The 13,265-nt window shown below is 49.6% G+C and overlaps 1 protein-coding gene across 8 annotated transcripts in view; it reads right to left on the bottom strand.

The window, feature by feature from the left end:
* Positions 1-1,242: 1,242 nt before the first annotated feature.
* Positions 1,243-13,265, bottom strand: part of DENND1A (DENN domain containing 1A) — a 152,478-nt gene continuing 140,455 nt past the window's right edge. For 6 of the 8 annotated variants that reach the window (XM_062505520.1, XM_062505521.1, XM_062505523.1 and 3 more), the window contains 3 exons: positions 12,171-12,259; positions 6,210-6,465; positions 1,243-5,370 (listed from right to left, as the gene is read on the bottom strand). In XM_062505520.1, coding sequence (XP_062361504.1) covers positions 4,012-5,370; positions 6,210-6,465; positions 12,171-12,259 — 1,704 coding nt within the window. In that variant the 3' untranslated portion in view covers positions 1,243-4,011. Of the gene's footprint in view, positions 5,371-6,209; positions 6,466-8,700; positions 8,830-12,170; positions 12,260-13,265 lie in introns of all 8 variants that reach the window. The other 2 variants (XM_062505519.1, XM_062505518.1) reach the window with 2 other exon arrangements.

The raw sequence follows: 13,265 nt of genomic DNA, 5'->3' as shown, positions 1-13,265 counted from the left end.
TTAATCTCCCAAATACTATTAAAAATCAGGGTGGGAACCTGCCCGCTGTAGCCCATTGCCACAAGAAAATGCTGTTTATTCTGGTCTGCTTTTGGATTTTTTTTTTTTTTCTAATGTACCTGTAAATGTTTGTAATTCCAAGCGAAGGGAGGGGCACAGAACTACTGCTCGCGTGTCTGTAAGAACAGGTCTCTGCAACAGGGAGCTGCTGACAGGAGAATGAACATTTTAGTAAATAGGAAAAACAAAGGAGAGGGAGACTCCTTTGTCTGTAAATAATTTTCTGTCTGTAGTGGGGAGGAGTGGAAGGTGTGGTCCCAGCTGGCTGTGCCTGGGAGGCAGCTGAAGCTGGCAGTGGCAGAGATGCCCAGGCTGCAGCTGGGAGCCTGTGGCTGCTTTCCTGTGCCTCAGCAGTGACTCTGCTGACACCTTTCCTGCCACTGGTTTGCTCTGGGCATTTCCCAGCTGCTCTCTGGGGAGGTCCAGCACACTTTGGGAACGGAGCCAGTGGCACTGCCCGGTCCCCTTGTGGCAGTGGGGCTTTGGGAGCAGGTGAGTGGGGTTTTCCTGCGGCTCTGTGCACAGGAGGCTCCGGGGCAGCAGAGCTGTGCCAGGACTGCACTAGGTGCAGGCTGCTGGGCACAGACAGAAACCCCTCCCTGGGCCAAGGGAAGGGCACTGGGGGCTCCTGGCAGGAGCTGGGGTGGGCACAGCCCCGGGGGCCAATGCTGCTGTGGCTTCCTGCAGCCCCGGGGGGTGCAAGAACCTCCTGGGAGCTCAGGGGGCCTGGGGTCTCTGCCAGCTCCATCCCAGCACCCCAAGGCAGCTCCTGCTGCTGCTTTTCTGCTCCACTCCACATCTGGTGTTTGTGCTGTACAGAAAGGAGGCAGCAGCAGGACCCAGCAGAGCCCCTGCTCCTCCAGGCCCTGTGCCCAGAGCTCCCTGAGCTCCTGCAATTCCCTGCAGCTACAAATCCCTGGAGCCCCGGCAGGTCCGGCCGTGCCCCGGCAGCAGCTCCTCAGGGCTGCGTTCCAAGCACCCAAAGCCAGTATTAGCAAAGGTGTTAAACTACTGTCAGTGTCTTGAGCATTTCTGCAAAATAATTTATGGAAGGTTTTGGGTTTTTTTTCAATAATGAACTTAACTTTCTTTTGATATTTAATTTTTTGAATATATTTTTTCACAAAACTGGACTTGCTGTAGTTAATGATCATGATGCCGATTTCTTTTTTAATTGTAAATTTTATAATTTGTAAATCATTAGAATATCGTTCAAAAGAAATTTACAATAAAATTTGGTTAAAAACAGACCTGGTTCCTGACTTGTGCCTGTTTTTCCCTGAAGAACACCTTGCTGTCTGGATGGCTGATCATGGTCTGTGCCACACGCCCTGCACAGCTGCAGACCTCCATGGCTCTTCACAGTAAAAGGATTCATTTTGTGATGATCTGTCATGGCCCAGAGCAGGACAGAGCTGCTGAACAGCAAGGGAGGGAGCTGGGGAAACCTCTGCTCTCTGTTCACCTCACTGGGCTGCATTTTACCATCAGTCCTGACTTTATGGGCAATAAAGAGACTGGAATGTGGGAAAAAGGGACTCCGTGTCCAGTGACTGCCCCATCCATGTGCAGTGAGCTGGAAGCCTCTGCCCAGAGTGAGCAAGATACAGAACTGGTTTCACCTCCGGTGCAGCAGCAGATGCACCACAGACTTTGAAGAGGTTTTACTTGTTTGTTTGTTTTTAAATAAACTCATTTCTTATGGCAGCTGTAAATAAGCAAAGCAGTACCAAACACAGGGTGAACACAGGAACCTGGACAAAGTCAAGTATAAAGTCACTGATGAGTAAGAGCAGGAACACTTTTTATACTGGATTAATAAAAACATCCAAATTCCTTCTAGTGCTGAACCAGAGCTGGTTCAGTTAGGCATTCCTGAGTTTAAATAAGATGAAAAATCCCTAAATGCTGCCCTAGGGATAACTCCATTCCTATGTTACAAGAAACCCCTAAAAAAAGTCTCCTGCTTGCAAACCCTGCTCGAGAAGCGAGGAAAGTCAAATTCTTTGTCCTCCTGGATCTCAGAGGCACTAAATAAAGTAGCAATAATATACAAATAAAGTAGCACTATAATAAATAAAGTGGAGGGTGAATAAATGCACGTTAATACTCTTCAGTGCCCCAAAACTGACTCAGCAAATGATCCATAATATGGAAAGGTAACCAGAGGTGGAAATGAACTGCAGCAGGACACAATTTCCTGAGTTCAGAGTGTCTGTGATGGGCTCCTCACTGTCTGATCTGTGTGACATTACTGAGCTTAAACAGGGCCTGTGGAGCCCTGCTTGCCCTAGCCCTGCTAGGCAGGATTGTCCAGGGCCCATTCACATCCACCAAAATCCAGAAAGTTTTATCATCCAGCTCATAGCAAAGGAGCTCTGAAATGCCAGACTCAATTGTCTATAACATTCTTATTCTGAACTGTAGCAAATAAAATGGAACTGGTATCTTAAGACTTTAAATATTTTACTATTCAATACTAAACCCATCTGTCTCTCAACACAAAAAGAAAGTACAAATCCAAGTGAATGGCCTGTCAAAGGAACAGCACTGTACAGAAACAGAATATTCCTGGAATACTGTGGTCTTCCCAAAACCGGCAGCATTTCAGATATTATTTTTCTTTTGTACTGCCCAGACTCGAACACAGAGACAGCCATTCCCATTCCCCAGAGTGAGAAAACTTCCAAGATAACATGAATAAAATAGATACATTGGAAATCAAATAAAGCTTTACACGAATTTTCCCATGTGTCCAAGATGATTTCCTTTAGCAAAGGCTCAATGGTGATGCGATTCCGTCTGCGAGAGTGACAGGTTTGATACCAGAGTGTGCCCAGATACAAAAACGAACCAAAGAAGCACCACTGAACTGAAACAGAAATGATCAGAGCCAGCAGCTTTCCTGGGGGATGCTGAGGCTCGTGTGAAATGTCTGGAGAACACAGAGGGGGCTCAGAACACCCAGCTGAGCATCCCCTGTGCTCGGCGCCTCGTGGGGCCAGCCCGAGGCTCTGGAGCCCAGATCCCCCCTCCTGGATCCCTGCCCTCAGCCCCTCAGCACACCGGCCTTCACCTGCACCCAGGAGCTGGGAATCTTGATACCCCACAGTTTTTTCTCTTTTCTTTGTAATAATCAAGATATTGTTACATTCCATTCATATACTGCAATTTATAATATTGATAGATAATATTAAGATACACATATATAAGAACTAGGATACTCTTTATGGCCTCTATTTTCTGATGTATTTAACAAAAACAAATGAAAAAAAATGAAAACAATTGCTGGTGTTTCCAGTTTCCCAACAGAGATGCAGGACCAATCCCTGAGCAGCTGCTCTGTGCTGTGGTTTCCAGGCCTGTGACAACTCTGCCCTGGCTGTGGGTGTTGGGGGGAGTAGGGGGGAGTCAAAGGTGCCACCAAAGTCCCTCTGACAGCTCCAGGAGTGGCTGGGGTGCAGTGAGCACAGAGCCCATGGATCAGTTCAGTGACTCGTGGGCTGGTTTGCTGCCCTTGTACCTGTGTGTAATGCCAGAAAAACTGATGCCCATTCCCAGAGGCAGGAATGAACCCCATCAGAGTGCTCTGTGGCATGCTCCAGGTGTGCCAAGGACTGAAAATACAGGGAAGGAGTAACTTGTGCATCAGTAGTGCTGCCTAAAAAGCTGTGTGTGGAAATCCCAACGCAACCCACCTGTCCTCATGCTTTGGTCAGTGCAGGAATCCCAGGGTTCAGTGGCAGGGAGTGAGGGAGCAGTGCCAGGGACTGGGACAAGCGGGCTCTGATCTGTGGGCAAAAAGCTCTCGTGTTGAGTTGCAGCTCAGCGATGGTCCTGCAGCGCTCCTGGCTCAGCCTTCCTTAAAAGAAATGCTTGGTTTATGCTGGCTCAAAAAAACCAAAAAATTCCTCTGTCACTTCCAAAAGGACACCAAGGCCATGGGGCGCATCACTCAAAGGTTTCCCATCGCTTTCTGAGCTGCTCCACCTTACCTGGTGTGGGTGACATGTCCTGCTTGGTCTTTTTTAACAGATCTTCAAATGGATCTTTTGTCTCCTCAGATTTTGAGGACAGTAACACCGACTCCAAACCCTTGGCTGGCCTGGTGGGGACCAGAGGGGGTTCACCAGCCAGAAGAGCCAGGGCTTGTTTGGGATCTACCTTTGTGCTGGGCTGGCCCACCTGTAACGTTTGGGGTTTGGAGGGACCATCCAGACACGCTGGCTGGAGGGAGCTGGTGGGAGAAGGGCTGTGGCTCTGCAGGAGCAAGGAGCCAGCTGCTGGCACAGCTGGAGCCTGGCTGAACAGGTTTGGCATGGACAGTGTGGCCATGTGGGGCTGAGGTCTCTGTGGTGGGTAGAAGCTGGCCGTGGGGCTTAGGAAGCTGGAGCTGTATGCGTGACCTAAAGAGGGGGTGAAGGAGCCCCTCGGGGCCCTGACCAGGGACACTGGAAGGGCTCCTGGCAGTGTCTGGGTGAACGGATTTGGGGAGGGCTGTAGAAAAGGTGGTGGAGCTGGGGCAGGATAGCCAAGGGGCTGGGCAAATGGTGCAGCTGGAAGAGGCACAAAGTCACTTGGCAGGGTGCTGAAGGCGGGCACGGGGGCCGAGCCTGGTGGGACTGAGCCTGGCAGGGCCGAGCCTGGCACCGAGCCTGGTGGGACTGAGCCTGGCAGAGCTGAGCCTGGCAGAGCTGAGCCTGGCCAGCCTGTGGTTCTCAGTGGGTCCAGCAGGCTCAGCAGGAGCTCGCTCTCACTCCCTGCACATTCTGTCTTCACCCGCACGGGCTGCAGCATCTCAGCAGTGCTGGCAGCACTGCACAGCAGCTGGGATGGGCGAGAGGAGGGATTTACAGACTGCTGCACTTCGGGGTCTAAGGACACACTCCCAGCCCCAAAGGGCTCTGGGATAAGATCTGAAACCAAGTGGCTGCGCCCATGAGGAGTGAGGATTTCCGCTGACCCCGCTGGAGCCTGGTGCTTGGAAGCCCTGGGTGCTGGTGGTGGTGGCACAATCCCCAGTTCTGGAGTCTTTCTTCCCTGTGGCCTAGGAATGGTGATGTTCCCTTGAATGGCAGGATTGGATTCATCCTTTTCTGCAGGAGCCAGACCACTGTCTCTGCTCTGGGGTCTCCTGGTGATGGGGGGCATGTTAGCCAGGGCAGCCAAGGGTCTTTCAGGCGAGCTTTGGGAATATTTGGTGGGAATAGCCATATCATCATGGCCCATGCTCCACAGCTTGTTGTAAGGGTGGGACAGCTTCATGCTTGGCACAATCCTGTTCCTCTCAGACACACCAAGATCCATTCTCTGCAAGAGAGCAGAACAAACATTAACTCTTAGTGGTGTCCTCACAGCACAGAGCAGGAAGTGAGTTCAGGCTGCTGTGAAGGAAGAGGATATGTCCCCAGGCTGCCAGCAGTGCAGAGGGACAACAGCTTGCAACCAGGAAGGACAGACAGGAACCACCTCCAATTCCAGCTCTGCCCCCAAGGGCTGTTCAGCTGGGACATGTGTATCTGTCACAGCCTAGTAAGGAGCACACACCCATGTCCAAGGCACAGAAGCTGAGAAGGTTTAACTGCTGCATGGAATAACCTGACAAATTAAATATGTGAATGTAACACTAAAAACAATATTATTATTAGGTAGAAATGACATTTGCTTCTTTAATGTCAGATGAAGATCTTGAAGTCTGCTTTAGTTTAACAGTTTCTGAATTATGTTCCTTCACAAACAATCACATTTCTTCAGAGGGGGATTGTTCAAATAATGCTTAGACCAAAATAGCCAGATTAAAAGAAAAAAAAAGTTTGGAGGGACCTGAAAATTACCAACTATTCATTCTCACTGCTGACCATCAACTTCAAAGATAACTGTGTGTGACAGCCACTGGACAAACAGATTCTGAGGAACAGGGCAAATATCCCATCCTTCAGAAGCAAAGGCTTCAGAGGAAACAGTTACTCATAACCGAGTCCTGTTTATGCCATTTCTTAATTCAGAAATTAATTCTGAAACACATAAGCAAATCCATGAAAAACAGATGATGATGATGATGATGAGGATGATTAGGATCTACCCAATAATATGAACAAGTTCCTCAGAATGAGCTCTGTGCCCCCCCCAGGGCACAGGAAGCCCCTGACCTGGTATTCAAAGGAGCAACGCTGCTCTGCCTCCTCCTTGGGTGTCCGCAGGTCCTCCAGGCTCTTGGCCTGGCTCAGGGGCTGGGGCTGGGCTTCTACTTCCAAGCTGGGGAAGAGGTCTTCCAGGAGGTTGACTTCTGAGGCCTTGCTGGAGAGCAGAGGGCTCGGGGGCAGCGGCTCTCTGGCTTTCTCCGGGCTGCCCACGTCCTCTCCATCGGCACTGTCTGACTCCTTCAGGGCCCGGTACGGCTGAGGCCTGGCACAGAACCAAAAACCACACTGCAGATGACCACACTTCTAATTGTTTGTTTTGAACACGATTTCCTAAGGAGCCAGATGAGTTACAAAGAGCTCCCCAGTGGCAAATACAGCTCAGAGAGCACCCCCCCGTGCAGAGCAGGCTGTGAGCAGTGCCTGAGGGCAGGGGGACATGCAGAGGGGACCTGGCACCCGAGGGTGCTCGGAAGGGCAAGAGCTGAATGGAAAGTGCTCAGAGGAAAGCTGTGGTCATGCAGGCACAGCCAGGCTGAGGAGGGAGCTCTCGGAGCAGGGATAATGGGATACCAGCTCCCCATGCTGGCTGTCTGGGCTGGGCACGGCCTCTGCACCCCATGTTTGCAGGCTCTGACATCCTGGGGCTTTGAGCTAACTCAGCACACAACATAACTCAGGGTTTTCCTGCAATAATTGGGAACACTGTGCAGGTTCCAATGATTTCATTGGTGTCATCTTATCAAGAAACACCACAATCCATTATGGAGACACCTCCTTTACATTATGAGCCAAGGCTGAGTTAGCAGGATGCTTCTCTTGCACGTACCTCAGCAAAAAACAGAACCAGCACATTTGCATTTTGGTGTGTGTACAGAGAACAGCAGCACGATGTGCATCCAATTAATAACAGCAAGTGCCACACATGGCTGTGGGGATTGGCACTTGACTGGCAGCCAGTTGTACTGTGGCATTTAAACAAGCTTTCAATTAAAAGAAAATATTTGTGAGTCCTGCAAAAACACATCCTATGCAAGAACCCTCCTCCCCTTTCCATATTTTATCATAATACATCTATATCATGCAAATTCACAGAGCCCAGCTTGCTTCCCTCCCCAGCACACACAGAGCAGGCACTGAGCCCACACCAGGACAGGGACACTGCAGGTACAGGGCACAGTTACAGCACATGGCCTCAGGGCAGGGAGCTCACAAACCTCAGTGTCTGCAGTCTCACATCACTCTGGGTCACACTGCAACCACCCAAAGGATATTCTGCAAACAAAACCGGTCTCCTCACCCCAAACACGAGTGTGGAACACATTCTGGCCCTTTCCTACTGATCCTCCCCATCCCACCTACCTGCAGTCAGATTCCTTCCCTGTCAGCCTCTGAACCTGTGTCTGTAGCACACAGTGGATTTGAGCAACTGCAGACCTGTCTGCGCCCCGGCAGCCTCCTTCTCCAGCCTGGTCTGAGCCAGCTGTGGCTGCCAGGCTCCAGCTGCTCAGCTGTGACTGGGCATCATCCATTACCCAGCTCCTGAACCATCTGGATGTGGCATCTTGTGGATTTCTGAAACAGCAGCTCACAGTGCCCTGGCCCCTCTTCCTACTGGTTCTGGTCAAACCAGTGACTGCATTTGTTAAAAGAATGAGTGCAACTCCTTGCAATTTATCTCCCTTTCATCCTCTAGAAATCCTCAAGCAGGTGAGGAAGGAAATAACAAATCCTCTGCTGACATTCAGTGAGGGCTCAGCTCAGAGCTGCCTGCTGGGATTGGGATATTCAAATAGGCAGCAAGAGGGATTTAGTGCAGCTAAAGCCACAGCTGGCAGGGCTCCCCTCACCTCACACAGGCACCATGGGCAGGGACAGAGCATCCAGCCACAGCATCAGTGAGCAGTTCTGGCGCAGCTGCTCAGCAGTGTTTCAAGGCTGAGTTGGAGTTTGGGAATGTACAAGTTACAAATTCAAAAGCTGGATACAAATAGACCAAACAAACTTCCTGCTTGTGTAAGTGTCAGATTGCACTTAATGCCCTCAGAGGACACCTGCAGGGATGTGATGCCTGAGAGACCAGAGAGGCTGGGATCAAACAGGTGACACCAGAAAAGGCTGATAACTGCACTGGAATGAGGCTCACAGGACAACCCAAAAGCACAGTAGCATCACACAAGAATGAATGGTGGAAGGTTTGGACAGGAGCACAAGCAGCATGTTGGAACAAAGGACAAATGGAAGGGTGACATCCCACAGAGCTCGAGTCAATGGAAGCCCATAAGCTGTGTGTTGCTGCAGTGTTTCATGCAGGAGAATGCTTTTTCATGCTGCTCAACATCAAGACAAACAAGCAGGAGAAATGTTGGTCATTTATCAAGCACTGTACAGAGACCCCAGGGGCATTTCTAAAACTCCAGTACAGGAGCAGATGCCTTGAGCAATGCAAACCCCACTGTTCAAAGTTGGCATGAACACAGCAAAAGAGTAAAGGATAGACCATTCGAAAGGAGCAGAGAAGAAAAAGTTTTCAGAGAAGCCAGAGACAGAATCCTCTTCCTGCTGAAATTCATCATCAGAGGAGTCCTCAGAGAGGAAGACTGTATAGTGTCGCATGGGCTTTACGAGGCTGGGGAACAGGAAGAGAAAAGGAAGTTATGGAGTGGTCACAGTGACAGCTCCTGAGGAGAGAAACCAGGAGCTCTGGAGACCCAGATCATCCTGACCCCCACTGACTGCAGAGCAGAGAGCTTGGCCGGGAACGCTGTGCTCTGCTGCCCAGGCACAGCACACAGCACACACAGAGCACACACAGCACACACAGCACATACAGAGCACACACAGAGCACACACAGTGCACACAGCACAGCACACAGCACACACAGAGCACACACAGCACACACAGAGCACACACAGCACACACAGCGCACACAGCACACACAGCACAGCACACAGCACACACAGAGCACACACAGCACACACAGCACACACAGAGCACACACAGCACAGCACACAGAGCACAGCACACACACAGCACACAGAGCACAGCACACACAGAGCACACAGAGCACAGCACACACAGGACACACAGCACAGCACACACAGAGCACACAGAGCACACACAGCACAGCACACACAGCACACACAGCACACACAGCACACACAGCACAGCACACAGAGCACAGCACACACAGAGCACACAGAGCACAGCACACACAGGACACACAGCACAGCACACACAGAGCACACACAGCACACACAGCACAGCACACACAGCACACACAGCACACACAGCACACACAGCACACACAGCACAGCACACAGCACACACAGCACACACAGCACACACAGCACACACAGCACACACAGCACACACAGCACACACAGCACAGCACACAGCCCCTCTGCTAAGGACAGGGTGCTGTGGGGTGCCCAAGCGAAGGGACTGCAGCCTGCAGCCTCTCCACAGTGCAGGGGACAATACAGAAACCTCCTTTCCCCACCACGCTCCCTACAGAGCTGGGCACCTCTGTGTTCTTCAGCCAGCTTTGCTCCTCAGGCTCTGAGCTCTGACAAACATTAGATCCCCCTTTCTGCTTTATAGACATTTAATCTGATGCACAAGAGGAGCTGACTCCAGGGCACCACTTCCTACTTGTATCTATTTTTCACATTTGAAACTGCTTCACTCTAGACTAAAACCTAAGCTGTCCAAGGACTGGTATGAAATGCAGTTTGTCAAGTAAGGTGAAGATATATTCCTTTCCTCAGCAGTTAAATGAGAATCAGTTCTTACAGATTAGGTCAGGAAAAGAGAAGCTGTACACTGCAACCAACAGCCCAAGAGGGCCCGAGCTACCACTGCCAATGAATGTTTACTCACAGCCGGGTCACAGCTAATTAATAAAAAGTCTTTAACAGGTGGCAGTGGCTGAACCGACGGTGGTCTGCATTATCCCAGTTAAAGGCAGTGCACTGCTGTCTGTACCAGGCATCCAGGGGAAGAAGGTGTGAGCCACTGCAGCCCCGGGTCTGCCAGCCCCGGCCCTCTCCGGCAAATCCCGGGACAGCCCCGGGTCTGCCAGCCCCGGCCCTCTCCGGCAAATCCCGGGACAGCCCCGGGTCTGCCAGCCCCGGCCCTCTCCGGCAAATCCCGGGCCAGCCCCGGCGCGGCGCGGACCGGACGCGCTCCACCAGCGCCGGCAGCAGCGCGGAGCGGGGGCTCCGTTTTAATGAGGAAGATCTGCATCTCGGGAGCTTTTTTCATGTGTCAGGATGCATGGACAAATCAGCAGCGCATCACGCTGGCCAAAAATGAAATGCTGACAAATGTAGATATTTCAAATTTAATTGACACCTAAATGTACTTGAGATAGAAAAAAATATATAGAAAATGGGAGGGCAGAATATGGGAATTAGTAAGGAGAATTCTGTAGTAATTTTAAAGGATGTTCTGATTATAAGAAAATTAAATTTATACAAACATTACTTCTTACTGGGACAGAAAAAAGAAAGTTTGTAGGAAACCCCATGAAAATTCCCTATTTTGTAAAAACAGCTGAGCTGTAAGGACTCACTAAAACTGGCAGCAACAAACTAGACACAAATAAATCATTAAAATACAATACATTTCCAGCATTGGTAAAATGTTACCCATTCATGTTTATCTGTGGTCTGATAGAGGCAGGAATTGAAGGTACAGGTTAGCAGTGAGCAACACTGGGATGTCAGCAGCTTTTGAACCCCACCATGCAGAATCCTCCATAGGAACATACATAAATGTTAAATTAATTCAATTATCCTCCACCTAAATGCAGTGAGACATCAGATTAAATATTAAGAAAGTGCTTTTAGTTTAAAAATCCTCACAACCTCCGTGCAGGGCCAGCACGGCCCTTTGCAGGAGCTGCATCTGCTCCACAAGAGGGCAACCAAATTCCACTGCAAAATGGACAAATTCTCGTGTACAAGGGAGAAATCACCGTTCAGGTAAGGCCAAAGGCAGAGTATGTCCCTACCCTGGTGTGGAGGGGAAGGGCTATCCGTGCACTGATGCCCCTCCAGTGTGTTTGGGCTGTGCTGGCAAGTTAAGAACATCCACAGTTCAATACATTGATAGTTCAGAACATCCACAGTTCAACAGATCCATGGTTCAGAACATCCAGAGCTCAGTACATCCATTCCCTGGTCAGGGCCACCCCTGAGGGCCCATTGCTAACTCCACTCTGGCACTGTCAGGAATCTGCAACACACACCCCTTGATTTTGCAAAAATCCCTGGATAAGAGACATTAGTGGAAATGCGTGTAAAAGCCTCCCTGAGGTATCAGAACATGTCTGTACTGGCATGCACCAGACACACACTGGAAACCAACACCTTTTGTCCAGGAGCAGTGGGCTGTGGCAGCACAGATGATTTGGAACATTCCCCCTGCACTGCCACAGCTAAAGAGGGGATACATTTGCTGGTACTGTGCAAAGTGAGAACCTGCAAAGCCTCACCACAGAGCTCACACAGACATCACGGTCCTGTTAATGCAGAGTTAGACACAGCCCCTTCTGCCATCACTGTCAAATAAACAGTTCTGCACCCTCCAGCTACAGCCTGGCAAGAACACTGCATCTGCAGGGCTGGAGCTGACAATTTCCTTGAAAGAAAAGTGCAAAACAGAACAACAAAGAAATTTAAAAACCTCCAAAACCTGAACATTTTCACTGAAGAGTCTGATCAGAGTGTGTGTAACTTGGCAAACCACAATTTTTCCATAGGCAAACTTTGGTTACTTGCTTTTTCACACTTTCTCTACAATGTTCCAAAATTAAAAAAAAAAAGACAAAGGTATTTTTTTCTTAGCTAGAAACTAAACTTAACTTTGATCTGTATTATTTTCTAATGTCTCCTTCTGTGAGTCCCAGTTCTGAACACACTGTTTGATGCAAGCAGAGAGAAGCAGAGCAGCACAGTACTTACTGTTCTGGGCTGGGAACTGAGGTCCTCCTGCCCTCCACACCAGTGTTGCTCTTGGGCCTCTTAACCACATGAGGTCTTGGGGGGCGAACCTGTGACATGCACAGAGACATCTCATCAAACACTGCCCCTGATCCAACAGCAGACAGGCAACACCTGGAGAACCACCAGTACCCACAGGGATCTTCACCGGCCTCCTCTTTGGTGTCACAACAATGCTACATTTGAATGTGGATACATCAGTGAATTTAAGGATGAATATCTATCACATGGCCCTAGGACTCAGAAATTAAACATATATGCTTGTTACCAACTGTTTGCTATTTGCTCTGTCCTGTTTGGTACAGGCTGAATTTCAGAGAAAAGGTTCTCTAAGAGTGAGCTTCCCTTGTGCAGTCAGTGGTGAGAGAAGAGCTAGGAATGTCTGTGTGCTCTGGACACTGCACTGGGCAGTGGGCTCAGCTCTCACACCACGACCCTTCTGGCCACTTGCTCCCAGGAACCCAACCTCAGGTGAGGACTTCTGTGTAAGGGAGTGCTGGAAAATGTGTACTTAGGATAAATGTTTTAATACTCAGCTCATTCTCATTAAAAATTTGCTTCCTTCCAGCAGCTGAGCACAAACCCTCACCAGCCATATTGTCATTATCACTCCTGCTATGAAGTTAGACTTCTGTTGTCTGTAGTAAAATCCAAAGCTTTTCTGTGGAGGATGATGTTGCTCCCAATCCAGTCTCACATACATATCCATCACCTTCTGATGTATTCTGGAAATTCAGCTTGATTTCCGACCAGGATCCCCACAAGCAAACAAGCCTTATTTCAAGGAATGGAATTAAGCACTTGTGCTCAAGGTTTGTGTATGTGCCAGCCTACACTGCTGAGGAATCCTTTGCTCAACTTATCCCTGCGAGTCAAATGAGGGAATTTGCAGCATCAGGGCAGACTGCACATCAGCTTCACATGTTTTGTTAAGAAAGTACAAGTCCACCTGAAAAAGAGTCAGACCTGTGGCCGCAGCTCAATGCTAATCTCAACAGAAATGCCCAAACACCCAAATAAAGTTGGGAATACAACTCAGCTCCTGACCTCCCAGAG

This window comes from Cinclus cinclus, chromosome 19 (assembly GCF_963662255.1).
Source record: "Cinclus cinclus chromosome 19, bCinCin1.1, whole genome shotgun sequence".
Taxonomy (NCBI): Eukaryota; Metazoa; Chordata; class Aves; order Passeriformes; family Cinclidae; genus Cinclus; species Cinclus cinclus.
This window is presented reverse-complemented; position numbering and strand designations above follow the sequence as displayed.